This window comes from Rhodnius prolixus, unplaced genomic scaffold, assembly GCF_049639745.1.
Source record: "Rhodnius prolixus isolate KJV_2025 unplaced genomic scaffold, Rpr scaffold_5, whole genome shotgun sequence".
NCBI lineage: Eukaryota > Metazoa > Arthropoda > Insecta > Hemiptera > Reduviidae > Rhodnius > Rhodnius prolixus.
Window position 1 is genome coordinate 32,557,034 of NW_027411624.1, and position 20,208 is coordinate 32,577,241.

Here is a 20,208-nt window from a genome sequence, read left to right on the forward strand (position 1 = left end):
TTTCCATTCATGAGCGATATCCAACGGTTGTTCATTTAGCAGAAAATGGACAGCGTGTGTACTTTACATCAGAAAATGTACGTGCAAGAGCAATGTCACCACCTCCAACAACATTAACTGAATTTTTCACATTATGTAGAAATGTTACCTTTGCAAGGACACTACTGTACTCTGAAGTAGGGATAATTTTATTGTTAATTTTCATTTCGATGTATTGTATACATTTGATCATTAATAAATTATGTTTGAGGTATCAAAACTGCCTTTTTGTTCAAACACAGCAACGTGTGAACGGGTACAGCTTGTGATTAATAAAAGAAATGCTATATGTTTGCTATCCTAGTCGAAAATCCACCTTTTTGAGCACTTTAAGTACTTCCTTTGTAAACCCGAAATTGGCATTGGGTGCAATACCATATCTTAATAGTTTAAATAGACTAAAAGTTTGCAAAAATTATGCAAGCCAAAGGAATTCTTTTAAACAATAATAGGAGAACCATTTTTGTAAGTTTTAATTACTACATATTAAAACAATTTGCAATTACATCCAAATGAACTGCACTCTGGACTCACTGAAATCAGCAAAACATTTTTTGCATTTAGCCAGTTTTTCCTTTTTGCATTTTCCAGTGGGACTATTACGAACAACAACAACAACAAAAATGGACAAAGGTTCCTCTAACTGCAAGTAGTTTATTGCACCTGCTCGGTCACTAGTTATGACGCATAATTTTGTAAAATAGTATGTTTGTAAACATAGTGTAAATAAATAGTGCGCAATTTCCTTTTCATACCATGTTTGTAAACATAGTGTAAATAAATAGTGCGGAATTTCCTTTTCATACCATGTTTGTAAACATAGTGTAAATAAATAGTGCGCAATTTCCTTTTCATACCATGTTTGTAAACATAGTGTAAATAAATAGTGCGCAATTTCCTTTTCATACCATGTTTGTAAACATAGTGTAAATAAATAGTGCGCAATTTCCTTTTCATACCATGTTTGTAAACATAGTGTAAATAAATAGTGCGCAATTTCCTTTTCATACCATGTTTGTAAACATAGTGTAAATAAATAGTGCGCAATTTCCTTTTCATACCATGTTTGTAAACATAGAGTAAATAAATAGTGCGGAATTTCCTTTTCATACCATGTTTGTGAACACAGAAATAAATATTGTTTTAAAGATAATACTTCTTCATTTCATTAGAATGGAGGTAGATTGTCCAGATCTTAAAAGGAATTCATTTTCTGGTCTTAGTCTATTGTTCCATCAGGAGCCATCCAGGTTTTCTTGGGTTTGGCTCAGTCTTAACATTAATTAATAATAAAAATAATAATATTTCCCTTATTTTACTAGTACAGGCTTTTTAATTTTGGCATTTCACTGAAAATAACCACCAAAAATTATTATCGTGAGAATAAGTGAAGTTTGTTATCTTTTTATAAGTATATTTTGAATTTGTGCAGCCACATGTTCCGGTTGCCCATTTAATTGTCCTTTTTTTCACTTTATTTTCTCGAGAATTTTCTCAGAAAATGGCTCCATGATTTTTATTTAAACTTTAAAAAAAAAACCCATTGCACATTAAAACTGTATAAGGGTTGATTGTCAAAAACTGCACGAAAAAGCGTAACGTTGAAAAACACATCCAACTTTGACAATTTTTTTCTCTTTTTCTATAAAAGATAAAATTCCCAAATTTTCTTTAAAATATAGGGCAAACCCTCCTTTATCACTGTAATTTTTTTACAACAACCCAGATCTAATAGGTTTCGAGAAATGTGTAGTAGATCTAAATTTTAAATTCGAAAAATTTCTCCAAGAAAATTTAAATAAGCGACCTCTGTACCATGCCAATTAAATTACCAATTTGATGAAAGCCCGAATGAAAAGAAAAAATCATTTCACTTAATAAATTTTTATGTTTTTTTAATTTATTTTTTTAAATCGAAAATTAGTTTTAATTAATTTGATTACGTAAATTAGCTCCATCACTGGATAGAGCGCTCTGTGGCGAGAGAACATTGTCTAGAGGCTGACAGAGCACTGGGGGAAAAAAATTCCGGGAGCCAACAACTTCTGTTATTTGTTACGTCTTAAATAGCAGTGCCCGTACTGCCTGGGAATCATCCTTGAGTGCAGTTCGTGTGGCTCCCGGAGACTGGAATCTGAAGAGAACATGTAAGAAACTGGGTGAAGTGTCCTAAGGTCAAACACAGTAAGACCATGATGCCTTGGATGTGTAAACAAAGAGCCAAAGTGACTCTGTGCATGGGTAGAAATCAGATTGCTCTGATCACAGGCCTTTTCCTGTGGCACGGTAAGTTCGTGAAGCACCTGTACAAGGTGGAGGCTTATTAGCTCGGAACCGTTGTGCAGATTGTGTCAGGAAGAGGAGGAAACGGCATCTAACTTGTTCGATTGTGTTGCAATCATTGAGACTAAAGGAGATAGTTGCGCAAAAAGAACTAGTAGGGAAAGTCCTCTACCTCTTTAGGAGGAGAGGGTTCGTCTACTCGATCCAAAGGAGGAGGGCACCATAAGCCTCTTTTGGCTGCGATGCACCGCTATTTTAATCCTTAATCCCTACGCCTTAAATAAAAAATGAAGTCTTGACTCATCAAATATAATGTTCATCATCCCTTGTCTCTTTTCGTTCTCTTTACATGGCTACCCAATCTAGGTCGTAACTTGCCATTTTTTTGGTTCCCACACCCAACATCTAAAAACCTATAGACCTAACTCTTAAATATTATATCTAGAAGGATTAAATAAGATGCTAAATTTCAGAGTTAGAAAGAAAACCTTGCTGTCCTTAGATGGACTTTTTGACTTAGGGCTCCAAATGGAGACGATATTGCAAGCCTCCACCTCGTACAGATGCTTCCTGAACCTTCCATACCCCGCGAATACGCCTGTATTCAGAGTAATCTGATTTCTAGCCAAGCACAGAGTCACTTCAGCTCTTTGTTTACACAGTCAAGGCATCACAGCCTTACTGTGTATGATCCCAGGACTCATCATCCAGTTCTTTTCATGCTTTCTCCAGGTCCAGTCTCCGGGAGTCACACGAACTGCACTCTTGGTGATTCACAGGCAGTAGGGGCATAAGCATATGCATATTAGCATCTGGACTCCCCAAAAAAAGTGTCGAGCTCTATCCATCAAACCAACGCGCTTATTTCGCTTGTTGTAACTTTTGGAATGCACTCATATTTAATTAAAATTCAAAATTTAAAAACTAAAGCGAAGTGCCAGCAATTCTTTATAAAAATGTTCCCTACATAAATTGTTACTTTCTTTCACAGTTGTGATTTCGAGGTGAATGCAACTAAAGGAACGATACTGTAAATAGTACACAAAGCAATGATGATGCAATAAAACGGTTCAATCGTACGGACAGAACGGTGAACCAAGTCGAGTGCATGCAATTATTGCCTAAGAATTGAGTAACTTTAAAGGTAATTATAATATCCGTTCTGTATTTTTTTTCTGTATTTCCTCTTTGGCCGTTAGCTTGTTGGCTTTATATACTTCCTTTGCAGTTTTAATTGAACTGACAGCTCGAGATTAGCGTGAAAGAATCGAGATGTCTATTTTAAAATTATTTTTTATTACATTATTATTTTGTTTACTTATTTGATAAATATCTCTTTATTTTCTTGATATTCACTGACTTGCCATTCACGGATGTTAGTTTTACCCAGAAGTAAAAAAAGACCTTTTACGGAGCTCAGTTCTTTCAGAATAAATAGACCTTAATTATTAAGCCAACCGAGATTCAACAGTAGGTAATGGAACCCTCTATTTGGATGGAAATCTTTTAAATGCTGCAGTTTGACGATCAGTTGGCAACCTAGGACACAGGGAGCTGCAAGCACCAAACTTAGCATAGTACTTAGGAGATTACTGTTCGTGTTTGTTTCCATCTTTCAAATAGCTGAAGGGATATATCTGTTACTTTTTTCCCCTTAAATTAATTTCAAGAAAAGGATACAGGAAATGCCCACAGAGCTTTATCACGACATACCGGATACAACCAATTCAGGCAATTCTATTGATAAGTCAGATTCAATGTTCAGAGGTACAGGCCACAGGCGTAGAACAAAGAATATCAATGTCTTTATAAGTCTTTAACGTTATAACAAGTCTTTACAACGTTTTACGGAAGTTCCTCAAAAAAAAAAAAAAAAATCATCTACTCCATTTCACTCACCAACTCTTGACTCAAGAAGATTAAGATTAAGATTAAGATGGTAGACGGGACGGGACCTATGCCCCATGGCACTGCAGCCACAAAAGACTTATTGTGCCAGCCCCTTCTTAGTTCTAGTAAGCGAACCCTCCCCTCCTAAAGAGGTTGAGGACCTTCCCTACTAGTTCTTTTTGCGCTACTATCTCCTTCGGCCTCAACGTTCCAAAGGTTTCATAGCGCAAACGTTCGATTGCAACGCAATCGAACAACAGGTGAGAGGCCGTTTCCTCCTCTTCCTGACATAATCTGCACAGCGGCTCCGAGCTGATAAGCCCCACCCTGCACAGATGCTTTTTAAACCTACCGTGCCCCGTGAATAGGCCTGTAATCAGAGTAATCTGATTTCTGCCCAAACACAGGGTCTCTTTGGATCTTTGCTTACACAGCCAAGGCATCAAAGTCTTGCTGTGTTTAACCCCAGGACACATCACCCAGTTCTTTTCATGCTCCCTCCAGATCCAATCTCTGAGAGCCGCACGAACCGAACCCCTGGTGATCCCCAGGACAGGCTCTGGACCGATGAAAGGAGTGTTAGCTCCATTCCTGGCCAGATAATCAGCTTTTTCATTCCCTTTAATACCCACATGGCCCGGCACCCATTCCAACCGAACTTTGTTGAGCCGCGCCAGTAGATCTAGGGCCTTCCTGCATTCCCAAACCAGGGAAGAGGTCATTCTGAAGGATACAAGAGCCTTCAGTGCAGCCTGGCTGTCCGAAAAGATACGAATCTCCCTATTTCTAGGTTCCATCCGCAGGTTTTCCTCAGCACATATTTTAATAGCAAAAACCTCGGCCTGGAAGACAGTGGCGTATCTCCCAAGAGATCTCTCTATGAGTACCTCGGGTTTAACCCCATACACTCCAGACCCAGTCCCACAGTCCATCTTGGAGCCATCGGTAAACCAAATGCCTCCCTTCCGGTACTGGTCCGTCCAGTTCACCTTCCATTCAGTCCTCGGTTTGATACAAACCTGAAAAGGAGTCTCGAAACTGTATTTAGGACAGATACTGTCCCCTGCCATGTCAATAACCGGTCCAGGGTCGACCTTATCTGAAATACTCATATGGCCGATGCAGGAGCTAATACGCCTCCATTGACCATTGCTCGCCATTCTGTACGCACTGGCCCTTGCCTCCGCCTGAATAACATATTGAAGCGGAGCCAGCCCCAGCAGTACCTCCAGCGCTGCAGTAGGGGTACTACTAAAGGCCCCCGTGATCATCAGACAGGCCAGTCTCTGCACCCTTGCTAGAGCCTTAATTGCCGTCTGTTGTTCAGTCTTCCTCCACCACACCACTGAACCGTAGGTGATGATAGGTATGACTGTACGTGTATAGAGCCAGTGGGTCATCTTTGGGCTAAGACCCCATGTCTTCCCACAGGTTCTAGTTATTCCACAAAGGGCCTGTTTAGCCCTTAGTGTAACTCTCTCTATCTGCGCCTTCCAAGTGAGTCTGGTGTCCAGGACAATGCCCAGATACTTGACCTCACCCGACACATCCAGAGTTTTACCAAAAAATCGAAGGTTTTTGTAGCTCTCTCTTTCCCTTCTCCTTGTAAAGGGAACCAGAGTAGTTTTAGAAGGGTTTACTGAAAGCTCTACCCTTCTACACCAATTTTCTATAACCTTGAGAGCTTCCTGCATGAGTTCAGCCACGATTATCTCGTGCCTACCCCTGACCACTACAGAAATATCATCAGCATAGCCATGGACCGAGAACCCATGAAGGTCTAGCACCTCAAGTAACTCATCTACGACCATACACCAAAGGAGCGGAGACAAAACCCCCCCTGAGGGCACCCCCCAACTGTCGTTAACTCCAGCGATTCCCCAAAAAGAGTCGCTGTGATTCTCCTTGACGATAGCATGTTGCAGATCCATCTTGAAACAGTGGACTCCACGCCATGTCTATCCATCGCCAAGGCAATTGAACTGTAGGTGGTGTTACTGAAGGCACCCTCAATATCCAGAAACACGCCCACAGCTGTCTCCTTGCAAAATACCGAAGCCTCCAACTCCTTAACCAGACAATGGAGGGCTGTCTCGCAAGATTTGCCTGTCTGGTAGGCATGCTGATTGGCATGCAGAGGCCGTTGCTTTAAAGCTACCTCCTTAATATACATGTCAATCAGTTTTTCTAGCACCTTCAACATGAACGATGTTAGACTGATTGGTCTAAATTCCTTCGCCTGGGTATGAGTTCTCTTCCCAGGCTTGGGAATAAAGATAATTTTTACAGGCCTCCATGCCCTAGGGACATGGTTGAGTGCCAAGCATGCCCTCATTATCCTGCATAAAATAGGAGTAATTAAATCTTTCCCCTGCTGCAAAAGGGCAGGGAAAATGCCATCAGGACCCGGGGATTTATAGGGCTTAAAATAATTTACAGCCCAGACCACCTTATTGTAGGTAATGCAGTATTTAGCCACGGCCCAGGTTTCCCTGGTCCCCCGACACCTATCGGGTCCCAGAGCATCCTGATTTATATATATATTGACTCAAGAAAGATCATTATGAGTTAACTCAAGATATGCATTAATGGTTAATAATACAATATTGTAGAGGGAAGTTATGTTTTCACTAGAACAAGTCCAAGTTTTGCCAACATGAGCGTGTCGAGTTGCCCAACGGGACGAGAATTATTGAACAATTTCCTTAGCTGTTCAATTTTAATTATTTTCTATAATCTTTTTCCAATAATTATAAATATAATTATAAACTCAGAAGTAGGGCGCCACGGTAGCCGAGCGGTTAGAGGCGAGACCTGCGAAGCTAATATGTACGAGGGGGTACCCAAAAATAACCGGAATTGCGTTGCCGCGCATGGAGCTTATGTAGTACGCATTTCTGCCGCTAGACGTGTATAGTTCAATTCCTTGCCAGTTCAGTCCTGCCTGTGTTGTCTGCCTGGCTTGTTCTGTTCATCTGCAGTGATTGTTTTTACCAGCGCTGTTTTGTTCTTTTTTCGTTTTTTATGATGGCAAGTTTAAGTGAACAACGTGCAGCTCTGAAATTTTGTTTTCTACTAGGCAAAAATGCTGCTGAAAGTGTTTTAATGTTGAAAACAGCTTACAAAGATGACGCTATGGGAAAAACTCAAGTATACGAGTGGTTTACTCGGTTTAAAAATGGCGACATGTCGATTGATGTCAAACCTCGTTCTGGACGTCCATCAACTGCCCGAATAGACGAAAATGTTGAAAAAATTCGAGAGCTGGTGTTCACAGACCGTCGACAGACAATTGATCAACTGTCAGAGAGTAGTGGGTTATCTTGGAGCTCGGTTCAGCGAATTTTAACGGAAGATTTGGGGATGAAAAGGGTTGCTGCCAAGTTTGTTCCTCGAGTTCTGACTGACAATCAAAAAGAACATCGAGTTGAAACATGTCGTGCTTTGAAACAACAGCTTGAAACTGATCCAGACTTTCTGTCAAAGGTCATTCATTACTGGTGATGAGTCATGGTGCTATGGTTATGACCCAGAAACAAAGCAACAGTCGAGCCAATGGAAGACGTCGTTTTCACCCCGACCAAAAAAATGTCGTCAAGTCAAGTCAAACATCAAAACAATGCTGATTTGCTTTTTTGATGCCAAAGGCGTAGTCCATTCAGAGTTTGTCCCCCCAGGTCAGACCGTCAATCAAACCTTGTATTTGGAAGTTTTGAAAAGATTGCGCAATAGTGTTCGCCAAAAAAGACCCGATTTGTGGCAAACAGGAGACTGGTTCTTCCACCACGACAATGCACCTGCACACACAGCCATCTCTGTTACACAGTTTTTGGCTAAAAATTGCATGGTTCCGCTGCCCCACGCACCTTACTCGCCTGACCTGGCTCCGTGCGACTTTTTCTTATTTCCACGCATGAAAAAGGGCATGAAAGGTCACCGATTTGACAACATTGAAGAGGTCAAGAAAAAAACGAAGAAGGAGCTGTCAGCCATTTCTAAAGATGACTACAAATAATGTTTTGAACATTGGAAGCACCGGTGGGACAAATGTATTAGTTGTAATGGAGAGTATTTTGAAGGGGATAAGGTTGTTCTGTAAAAAATTTGTAAATAAATAGCTTTTAAAAAATAATTCCGGTTTTTTTTGGGTGCCCCCTCGTATTGTGGTACTGGGTTCGATTCCCGGTCATAGGCCTTGGATTTTATTTAATGGTTAATAAAAGAAATTTACAGTAAAGTATGTTTGCTAGTCGCCTCCGTCCACGACACCTAATTGGTACTTGGACGTTAAGCCCCGCCTGAAAAAATAGGCGATTACTTTACTTTACAAACTCAGAAGTAAGGTCTACCCTCTGGATGTTAGGCTAAATTAAAAAACAGTGTAAATTTTCTGGCCACGAGAAGAAACATAAAAACTACGAGGTCTGTAAACTAAGTAATGAGACTGATTTTTAAAAATTTTTTTATTCAAAAAGAATTACAATTTTATATTGTCACCTTCAAGATAACTTCCTTCTGAAGCCACACAGCACTGGAGACGTTTCTTCCACTCCTCATAGCAGTGCTCGAACTCCGATACTGGAATAGCCTTCAGCTGGTCGGTTACAACCGTTTGAATGTTTTCGACTGTCCCAAAATGAGTTACCTTGAGGTGATTTTTCAACTTCGGGAAGAGAAAAAAGTCACAAGGACTCAAGTCAAGGCGAATAAGAAGGCTGAGGAGCCACAGGAATGTTTTTACTGGCCAAAAACTCATTTATTGAAATTGCTTGCTGATTTATTTTTTAGATATCCACGGAATCGTCCAGAAAGTGTTTCTACCTCAAGGTCAAACGGTCAAACAACACTTATACCGAGTGGTTCTTGAAAAACTTCGAAAAAGGGTCATTCGTGTGAGACCAAACATCAAGAACAAGTGGGTGTTGCATCATGATAATGTTCCTTGTCACACAACAATTTCAATAAACCGAGTTTTTGGCCAGTAAAAACATTCCTGTGGCTCCTCACAGCCTCCTTATTCACCTGACTTGAGTCCTTGTGACTTTTTTCTCATTCCCGAAGTTGAAAAATCATCCCCAAGGGAACTCATTTTGGGACAGTCGAAAACATTCAAACGGTTGTAACCGACCAGCTGAAGGCTATTCCAGTATCGGAGTTCGAGCACTGCTATGAGGAGTGGAAGAAACGTCTCCAGTGCTGTGTGGCTTCAGAAGGAAGTTATGTTGAAGGTGACAATATACGCAGCCACACGGCACAAAACACTTGCGGCATATAATCCATTAATATTAAAACATAATTTATATTCTAGATATTGAATAATTTGAACAAAAGGACAACACAAATTATGTAATAATTTCTATTAGGAAATCTTTAGAAACTAGGTATTGCTTAATAAAATGCAAAGTTATTAACTTTGAAAATTAATTAATATTCGTATTAACAGTGTATTTAATAATTATATATGTATATTCAGGTTATCAATATCAAGGGTGGACGCATATTTTTCAATGACGTTCAACCTATTTTTTTAAAATTTTAATCAAAGAAGAATGATTTATATTTTTATTTTGTTGTTACAGTTTTTATATCGACCTACTACAGGGCCACCTGGAGAAATCACGAAGTTCTCGACTTCAATCAAATGATCGAAAAAAAATAAATTAATATTATTTCAACTTAAATTTTGTTTTTACCATCTATAAAAATACTTTAATGATGAACCCATTATTCGACTTTAAATTCTGTCAACGGGTTTGCTCATTTTAGAATGCCACGAGTAAATAATACTCCATCCATTAGCAGTAGTTTATGTAAATAGCGGTATATAGTAGAATGATGAATGTGTGAAGCGAATGTATTTGTAGGTAAGAATGGAGAGTAAGTGATATTCTAGTGATAAGCACCTAGACGATGCTGGCTGTATGGCGGAAGCCAATGCCAAAAAAAGAAAACAAAAAAAAAAAAAAAAAAAATGACCTTGGTCATCTACATCAACTAAACTGTGGACAAAGTACACTACCTTCGACTGTACCTAGACCAAATGGTTGACATGGAATCCCCAGACTAGTCTGAAAAGACAAGAAACTAACCCAATGCTACAAAACTTCTCGCCAGACTACTTGACAAACGATCTAAACTCATAGCGAAAGACTCTTATTACCTATTTGGTCATACGGCGCCGAAGTATGGGGATCGACTAAACTGTTTCAACATTCTACGCATCCAGACTTTACTAGTCAAAAATACTCCGTTCTATATTTCTAACCTCACCATCAATAATGACCTCAAAATCCCTTTCATTCAAGATCTTGCTAAATTTCTTCGTTTCTTAAAATTACATTCCTCTACAGCAGCTCATCCTAACGCTCTAATGGAACAAATATCTTCTTCCAGCAATACCAGGTGATCCTCCAAGAAAATTGAAGAGAAGATGGCCTCGCGAACTACTGCCATCATAAGAGCAAACTAATATATATTCCCGATAATAGAGTGAGACCACTGGTGCCTTCTCCGATCCATATTCCTGATATTATTTTTATCTTATATCCCAGCTGCTTGTTGCAACAGTTGTGGCAGTTGTAAATTTCCATAAAAGATTAAAAACAAAAACAAAAAAAACAAAAAACAGTTTCTTGAAAACTAATCAAAAATAAATGGCGACACGATAAATGGATGTAGGTAAAGGCCTAGATCCAAGGAGGCTGAGGTATGTCCTCAATAATAAATTACACTTTATATCAAATAATTTCAACTTAAACGAAGGTTGAAATTACAACAGCAATAACAACCACAAAATCTAAACTTATTTTGCTTGAAATTAGATAAGTATAATTTGCTATTCGTACAATTATTATTAAAGGAGGCATTTTAATTAAAGTTATGCCTAATTTCTTATTTTTTTAAATTAATATATAAAGCTGCCCCCCCAAAAAAATGGCGTTCTACTTTTATTTCAAATACAAACATGGTTTAACAATTTTTATTACTGAATGAATAATGAGGTGTGATTATGCAAGTAGAACAATTTTATAAATAATGAAATTGTTCTTTTTTGGAAGTAATCATATTTTATTAGAAAGAAGCGAAAAGTGATTGATCTTTTACGAGTAAAAAGGCTTAAATTCAGGTAATGAATTTTAGAAAGAAGACCAGAGAACTAGTGCCATCATCATTGGTCAGATGCTGCTAGAAAAGTCTACTAATGAGAAAGCAGTTAGGTAGGTCACCTTTCTTTAATTGGAGCTTCAGTCTGGCATTTCAGTTTAATATTGTCTAGCGTCTAGGACAGCTTGTCAAATCTTCAACTTGCAGTGGATTGTCGGCTGGCTCTAAAATACCAGCAAGAGAGAATTGATAAAGGCTGTAATTTTTTTTAAAGTTTTGAATTGAAGTAAAAACTAAATTTTTATGACATATTCTTTTGTTATGCAAGCGAATGGATGAGCCAAATCCGATCTCTAGCTTCCGATGTCCACCCCGGGACAACCGTCTTAAACTGCTTCTGAGTAAATAGCCATTACCACTTAACACAGGTGTTCATACATACAGGTTTTAGAGGATCATCTGCCAGAGACAGAGAGTCTTCTTAAATATCCGGTGATGGAGAAGGAAGTTCTCTTTTTAAGAGTGGTGTGTTTAAGCGATTTAGGAAGGAGTGGCCATACCAAATCTGACAGATTCCTTTTCCTTTCTGGGGTTCCCAGTTAGTCTGAGCGATCACCACCAGGTGGTTAGGGCAGAATACGAGGCGTGGCTTTTAAATAACGAGACTAATGCTGCTACAGAAGAACTATGCATGCGCCAAATCCTAACGACCGACAGCTATGCAGCGTAAAGCCTTCTCTTTCAATTGCAGCATCTCACGTGTTTGTAGAGAAATCTGTCTGACCGGAACCGTCGTTTTCAGTAAGAGGTGTTAGTTTCGTTTTGCCGAAAACATGATACTACACATGTAGTAGAGCAACGAATTGTCGTGAAATTTCACATGAAACTTGGTGAAACCGCTACTGAAACTTATCTTTTATTGCTCGTTTATCACTTGCGCAAATTTTTAAGTGGTTCAAGCGTTTCCAAGATGGCCGAGAAGACGTCGGAGATGATGACCCCAGGCGCTTCCACGTCCAAAACGGATGAAAATATCGATTATAATTAATCAACAATACTTCCGTGAGGTGATTGCTCAACTTGCTGAAAGAGTAAGGAAAAAACGACCCGATTTGTGGAAGAACAAGTCACGGGTTCTCCAATCACGACAACGCGCCGGCTCACACTGTATTGTCTGTCGCAAGACGTTTCTAGCCAAGTACAACATCCCAGTTTTAGGCCATCCGCCTTATTCGCCTGAACTGGCCCCATGTCACTTTTATCTGGTTCCCCAAAGTCAAATCTGCATTAAAAGGACCACGATTGCAGTCCTTTGAAGCTGTGAAAGAAAAAGCGGCACACGTCATGCAGGAGCTCACAGAAAAAGACTTCCAGCACAGTTTCGAACAATTTGTAAATTCGCATGGAGCGTTGTAGGGATAGGGGAGGGGTGTGTATTGAAGGTGATAATAACTACATATGTATAAATTTAAAATAAAATGTTTTATAGCAATAGTCTCGTTATTTATAGCCACACCTCGTATGAGCTCCCTGAAGAATTGGGAGAGAGGGTCAGCTAGTGGTTTTCCTGATCGCTGGGATGATTTAAGAAGATAGGGTTCTAAATTTCGGCAGCTTCCTATTTGGTTAGAACTGTAGCATTGTACTAAACCAACCCACATAACCACGTCCTGAAGAAGACATTAAATTAGTCGAAACGTTGGCGTAAAGTAGGAGCTTTAGTTTCTTATTTTGACCGAATCCTCGCTGTTTTATTCCTAAATATTAATAGTTTACGGTCACTAGAAAATTATACAAATTCATATTGATTTTATTTCTGGAACAACTTGGTCTTTAGCGCCAAATCCACGTCCCATATTAATATTGTAAAACACTATTCTGCCAAAGCGGAACAAACTAACAAGATATTACACAGGAAACAACCAAATTATCTCAATAAGTCAAAGAAACGTCCAATCATTCATTTCTTGATGAAAACATGATCTATCAAGCACTATCTAGAGGAGTTACAGAAGGATTTTGAAACGACAAAGATTGTAATAGCACATTCTAGAATCATTTCGACTAGTTTCAAGTTAATGAACACAATTTGTCTATTATTGTAATGAACTGGGTGGCCAATTAAGCAATCCAATTACACACACAGAAAAAGTTTAATGGCTTCATAAATTAATTAAAAAATGGTCTTCACCCACAAAGTTATAAATTCTTTACTATCTCCAGCTTGTAAGCTAATGCATTAATTAAAGATTTCTCTCCGAGTCTTTCAACTTGAACCTTTAATTTATTGCGCTCATCTACTTTAAAGCCAAAGTAGAGCTTTGCACTAATTGCACGAAGATGAACAAGAAAATCACCTCCATTTTCGTGGAAGAATAATCTATTTACCTAGAATTTTATATACCCGAGATACAAATGACTTGCATTTTCTGTCCTTATCTTCTTAACTTACACAGACACACCATGCACCAAAAGGGGGAGAAAGAAAATTAAAGAAAAACTCACCAACTCCTGGAGGTGAATGCTGTTCCTCTTCTTGTTCCTGGGATAGCCGTCTTGATTCTTGAAAGATTCTGCATTCATTCCAGTAATCTTGTAATTCTCTACTGCCATCTTCCAAACTATCCATAACGGGAGTTTCCTGAAAGATAATTCGACATTAATCCATAATAATAATTATTTTAAATGAAAAAAATAGAATTTTTTTTTCCCCCACTTTATTAGTACATTTACAAATGTTGCATCAAGTAAATTTGATGAAACTGGTTAAGTTCTCATGAACGTCATGTAAGAGTAACCACCCATTGATGGAACTCTTCCTCAGTGGATATTACACTCACATCTGTAGGTCCCTAGGCCACTTCCGCTTCAAGCGACGAGGAGGATTGTCTGGAAGGTGAGGAGAGGAGAGCTGTTGGACAAGAGGATTAGGATGGAGACAGCTAGGAGGCTGTGAAAGTTGCGGTAGCAAGACTTTATTAGCTCAATGACAAAAGGGATGTGAAGGTCAGTGTGTATTGTAAGGTTAGAAATGTAGTATGGAGCATTCAGGATTTTAGACTGTAGTGTCTCCAGGCGTTTTGGAGTTAGAGGGTTTGGTTGAGCCCCACACTTCTGCTCCGTATGTTCATATGGGTCTTAACAGTGTCTTATAAATTGTCAGTTTGTGATTTAAGTCGAGTTTGGATCTGCGGTCAAGTAGTCTACTAAGTAGCTTGTAGCGTCTGTTCACGTCTTGTCAATGTACAATCCTAAGTATCGTACTACGTCAGCTGGTGGAATCGTTACACCGTTCAGTTGAACTGATGGACTCGCAGATTTTCGTAAAGCAAACGTAATGTTTACTGATTTTTGTTCATTAATTTTTATTTTCCATTTTCGGAACCAGGTTTTTATGGCCAATCTCAATTATTTTTTTTCCCAATCTTTCGATATTAAATGTGTCATTTTATCAGGGCTAATAATGATTAAGGAAGATTGTTGACTGATTTTGCTTTCACATTTAAACTGCACTTACAACATTTTGTCATTTCGTAGATGGTGACTGGTTTTCAAACACTTTTTGCACAAATAACCTTTCTATAGACTATGGATACTTAATACATTCAACTTTAAATACGAGGGTCGTTTGAAAAGTCCGTGCAAAAATAAAAACTACTTAATTTTTTGGGGTAAACCTTTTTTATTTTTCAACATAGTCTCCTTTTAGGCTTATACACTTCGTCCGACGCTGCTCTAGTTTGTTGATCCCTTCCGAATAATAGGATTTGTCCAAGTCCTAAAAATAGCCATTCGTTTCTGCAATCACCTCCTCGTTTGAATAAAATCTTTTTCCCGCCAGCCATTTCTTCATATTGGGGAACAAATAGTAGTCCAAGGGAGCCAAATCTGGAGAATAGGGGGGATGTGAAACGAGTTGGAACCCTATTTCCATTAATTTTGCGACCACAACTGCTGAGGTGTGAGCTGGTGCGTTGTCGTGATGGAAAAGGACTTTTTTGTGGGCCAATCGTGGGCGTTTTCCTTGCAGCTCGGTTTTCAAACGGTCCAATAACGATGAATAATATGCACCTGTAATAGTTTTACCCTTTTCCAGATAGTCGATGAGAATTATTCCTTGCGAATCCCAAAAGACAGTCGCCATAATCTTTCCGGCCGAAGGAACGGTCTTCGCCTTTTTTGGCGCAGATTCCCCCTTGGTAACCCATTGTTTAGATTGTTCTTTGGTCTCAGGAGTGTAGCGATGTATCCATGTTTCATCCACAGTGACGAAACGACGCATAAAGTCCTGCGGATTCTTCTGGAACAGCTGCAAACCGTCCTTGCAACACTTCACACGATTTCATTTTTGGTCAAGCGTGAGCAATCGCGGCACCCATCTTGCGGATAGCTTTGTCATGTCCAAATGTTGATGCAAAATATTATGTACCCGTTCATTCGAGATGCCCACAGCACTAGCAATCTCACGCACTTTCACTCTTCTGTCATCCATCACCATATTATGGATTTTATCAATGATTTCTGGAGTAGTAACCTCAACAGGGCGTCCAGAACGTTCAGCGTCACTTGTGCCTATATGGCCACTCCGAAAATTTTGAAACCACTTATAAACTGTTCTAATCGAAGGTGCAGAGTCACCATAATGTTTATCAAGCTTCTCTTTAGTCTCCTCAGGCGTTTTGCCTTTCATAAAGTAGTGTTTAATCAACACACGAAATTCTTTTTCGTCCATTTTTTTGAAAATCACTCGACTTCCTCGATTCAAACGAATGCCAAACACAAAGAAATAGACCGATCTGGCTGAAACTTGGTGTGTGTTCTTCCAAGAGATGCTACTAACTAAACATAACCTCGATACGCGCCAGTAGTGCTATCTCTCTGACTTTGCACGGACTTTTCAAACGACCCTCGTAATCGTACGGCCTAAGAAAAGCACGAAAACAAAAAAAAAGTCAACTCAAAATTAACATTGTAAACCCTTTATACTGGTCAATTTAAACGAAACTGATTAGCTGAAATTATTTTATATCATATTCTTAGCTACCCAATCCAGTTACGCGAAACAGAAAGGGTTAACAACAACGAACCAAACTTTCCCTTACAAAAGGTTAGACAATTGTTATTTAAATAATGTGAAACAAGAAACAAATAAAATTTGACTATATAAAGAATTTAATAACTAATAAAATATTGACTGCAGAATAATCTCCTAGGAAAACTGCATTATGCATATTAATGTATTGTTTATGTACAACAAATTGATTAATATTCTGATTAAATTTAAATTATAAAAAAAAAGGAGAATGTCCTTCAGATTTATATATAAGGATTTCTTGCCTAAATAAGGAGTAATAAATAGGTTCCTTCAAAATATCCTTCTATGTTATTAACTAGGTGAATAACATGAGGAGGTGATAACATTGCTGCCAACCTTTTAATCGGGGCAAACCTCTTTGTCCAAAATTAGCTAGATCGCAACATGAACTCTGAACCTTTGAGGTATCTCAAAAAGTCTTGGATCTTTCTGAATTATTACGGGAAGATTTGAATTCTTTGAATGTTGTATTCTTGTTGCAGGCTTCGCAATGATTAAGAAATCGAAAGTAACACCAGTTATATTTCGCTTAATGAAAACAAGATAGTTTTTGGTATGTTCCAAACTAATAATTTAAACCGTATGGCAAGGTTTAATTCAATTATTCCTCATTCCATATAAGTTCGTGTTATTTTGAATATAACTAAATATGGTGGTAGGCAAACTGAATTAAAGTATTTTAACCACAAAAGAATTTAAAGTGAAACTGATTTCAGTATAAGTAATATACTCGTATTATTTATAATTGCGAATATTAGTTCACATGAATCGCCAATGAATAATTCATATTTAAAAAGGAATCTCTTCCTATATTATAAAGTAAAGAAAATAATTTAAAATTATGATGTTAAGCACCATTTCCTGGATAAAGAATTTTATTATTTCTTGAAGGAATACCAAACATTCAAGTTAATAACCTTAAAGCAAAAACTGATGGCCTTGCTTTGAAAAGTTCACCATCATCATGCCATCATCAGAGGTCGCAATCATCACGATCGCCAACACTAATATTATTAACCTCATTTTTTGTTTTATTTCTTGCTAAAAAATAATTATTCTAGCATTAAAAAAAATTTAAAACAAATAAATACCTAATATTAATTTTTTTCTAATTTATATTTAAAATGTAGTAAAAATAATTATATTGTGATTATACGTAATTATATGTAGAGAATCTGGCAAAATCAGCATCCAAGAATATTTATATACAAAAACATCCGGTTTTGAACAGACACAAGTCTTTTGTATTATTTGTTAATAGGGCGCCACGATAGCCGGGTGGTTAGAGGCGAGTCCTGCGAAGCTAATATGAATTGTGGTACTAGGTTCGATTCCCGGTCTTTAGGCCTTGGATTTTATTTAATGGTTAATAAAAGAAATTTACAGTAAAGTATGGTTTGCTAGTCGCCTTCCGTCCACGACACCTTATTTGGTAGTAGGACGTTAAGCCCCGCCTGAAAAAAAAATAGGCGATTTACTTTACTTTACTTTTATTTGTTAATACACTTAATTCGCACAACAATTATCCGAATTATGAAAACTGTATACTTTTAAACAATCCAATTGTCTTAAAACGAATTTTCTCAAACTAAGTTATTAAAACTATCCAGGTAGGACAGTTGTATAAGGGTTGATCGTCAAAAAGTGCACGAAGAAAAGCGTTACGTAGAAAAATACCCAAATTTGACGTTTTTTTTTTCTCTTTTTCTATAGAAGATAAAATTCCCAAATTTTCTTTAAAATGTAGGGAAAATCCTCCTTTATAACTGTAATGTTTTTGCAATAACAGATTAGATTAAAAAAAAAAAAAATGAAAATGAGCAAAAAACGGCATTTACAGAAATTGTTCTTGTTACCACCTTTATTATAAACAATGTATCTCCCTCCCTAAACACGTGTGTGAGCCGATTTTTATGAATGAAGTTTCCATTCGTTTCGAAACTTAAGATGTGCGTTTTTTTTTGTGAGTCTCGACGACCCCAAAAGCAAGTAAGACCCTTTCTAAAATTATTATTAGTAAATAACTCTGTTCAAACTTAGCCCGATTTTAATAAAAATTTGACAGGATGAAGAGGTTAGGATTTCTCCTATTTTGAAAATGCCATCTAGCAGCTATAGCTACTAAGGAGAAGTATTGCAATCGCTTCAAATTGATCCACTGGTAAGTAATATACGTATTAAGTTCAGAGAATAACTTACGTGGGTCGTTTGAAAAATCCGTGCAAAAATAAAAACTACTTAATTTTTTGGGGTAAACCTTTTTTATTTTTCAATAGAGTCTCCTTTTAGGCTTATACACTTCGTCCAACGCTGCTCTAGTTTGTTGATCCCTTCCGAATAATAGGATTTGTCCAAGTCTGAAAAATAGCCATTCGTTTCTGCAATCACCTACTCGTTTGAATAAAATCTTTTTCCCGCCAGCCATTTCTTCATATTGGGGAACAAATAGTAGTCCGAGGGAGCCAAGTCTGGAGAATAGGGGGGATGTGAAACGAGTTGGAACCCTATTTCCATTAATTTTGCGACCATAACTGCTGAGGTGTGAGCTGGTGCGTTGTCGTGATGGAAAAGGACTTTTTTGTGGGCCAATCGTGGTCGTTTTTCTTGCAGCTCGGCTTTCAAACGGTCCAATAACGATGAATAATATGCACCTGTAATAGTTTTACCCTTTTCCAGATAGTCGATGAGGATTATTCCTTGAGAATCCCAAAAGACAGTCGCCATAATCTTTCCGGCCGAAGGAACGGTCTTCGCCTTTTTTGGCGCAGATTCCCCCTTGGTAACCCATTGTTTAGATTCTTCTTTGGTCTCAGGAGTGTAGTGATGTATCCATGTTTCATCCACAGTGACGAAACGACGCTTAAAGTCCTGCGGATTCTTCTGGAACAGCTGCAAACCGTCCTTGCAACACTTCACACGATTTCGTTTTTGGTCAAGCGTGAGCAATCGCGGCACCCATCTTGCGGATAGCTTTGTCATGTCCAAATGTTGATGCAAAATATTATGTACCCGTTCATACGAGATGCCCACAGCACTAGCAATCTCACGCACCTTCACTCTTCTGTCATCCATCACCATATCATGGATTTTATCAATGATTTCTGGAGTAGTAACCTCAACAGGGCGTCCAGAACGTTCGGCGTCACTTGTGCCCATACGGCCACTCCGAAAATTTTGAAACCACTTATAAACTGTTCTAATCGAAGGTGCAGAGTCACCATAATGTTTATCAAGCTTCTCTTTAGTCTCCTCAGGCGTTTTGCCTTTCATAAAGTAGTGTTTAATCAACACACGAAATTCTTCTTCGTCCATTTTTTGAAAATCACTCGACTTCCTCGATTCAAACGAATGCCAAACACAAAGAAATAGACCGATCTGGCTGAAACTTGGTGTGTGTTCTTCCAAGAGATGCTACTAACTAAACATAACCTCGATACGCGCCAGTGGTGCTATCTCTCTGACATTGCACGGAATTTTCAAACGACTCTCGTACAAGTCTTATTCCAATTTTATGTATATACTCTTTAACAAAAACTTACAGTTTAAAATGTTAAGTATAAGGGTTGATTAAACGCCAAAAGGTACACAAATCAGCAAGTACCCAACATTTCATTCATGCTTAGCTGATATAATTTAAGTAATTTTGCTGCATTAACTTTTTCTTCACATTTTTTTAGAAATTATTAGATGTCACAGACCCTTATGCTGGCCATTTTCATCTACAAAATATTTGTTCAAGTAGCACTGTAGATTGACTGTAATATCTAGTTATTTATAATAATCAAACTATTAATTAC

General features: G+C 38.1%; 1 protein-coding gene across 3 annotated transcripts in view; it reads right to left on the minus strand.

Annotated features, from left to right (window-relative positions):
* The window catches only part of conu (Rho GTPase-activating protein conundrum), a 169,196-nt gene that overhangs the window by 55,617 nt on the left and 93,371 nt on the right, over positions 1-20,208 (minus strand). For all 3 annotated transcript variants that reach the window (XM_074136890.1, XM_074136891.1, XM_074136893.1), the window contains one exon: positions 13,822-13,957. In XM_074136890.1, the coding sequence (XP_073992991.1) occupies positions 13,822-13,957 (136 nt within the window). The remainder of the gene's footprint in view (positions 1-13,821; positions 13,958-20,208) is intronic.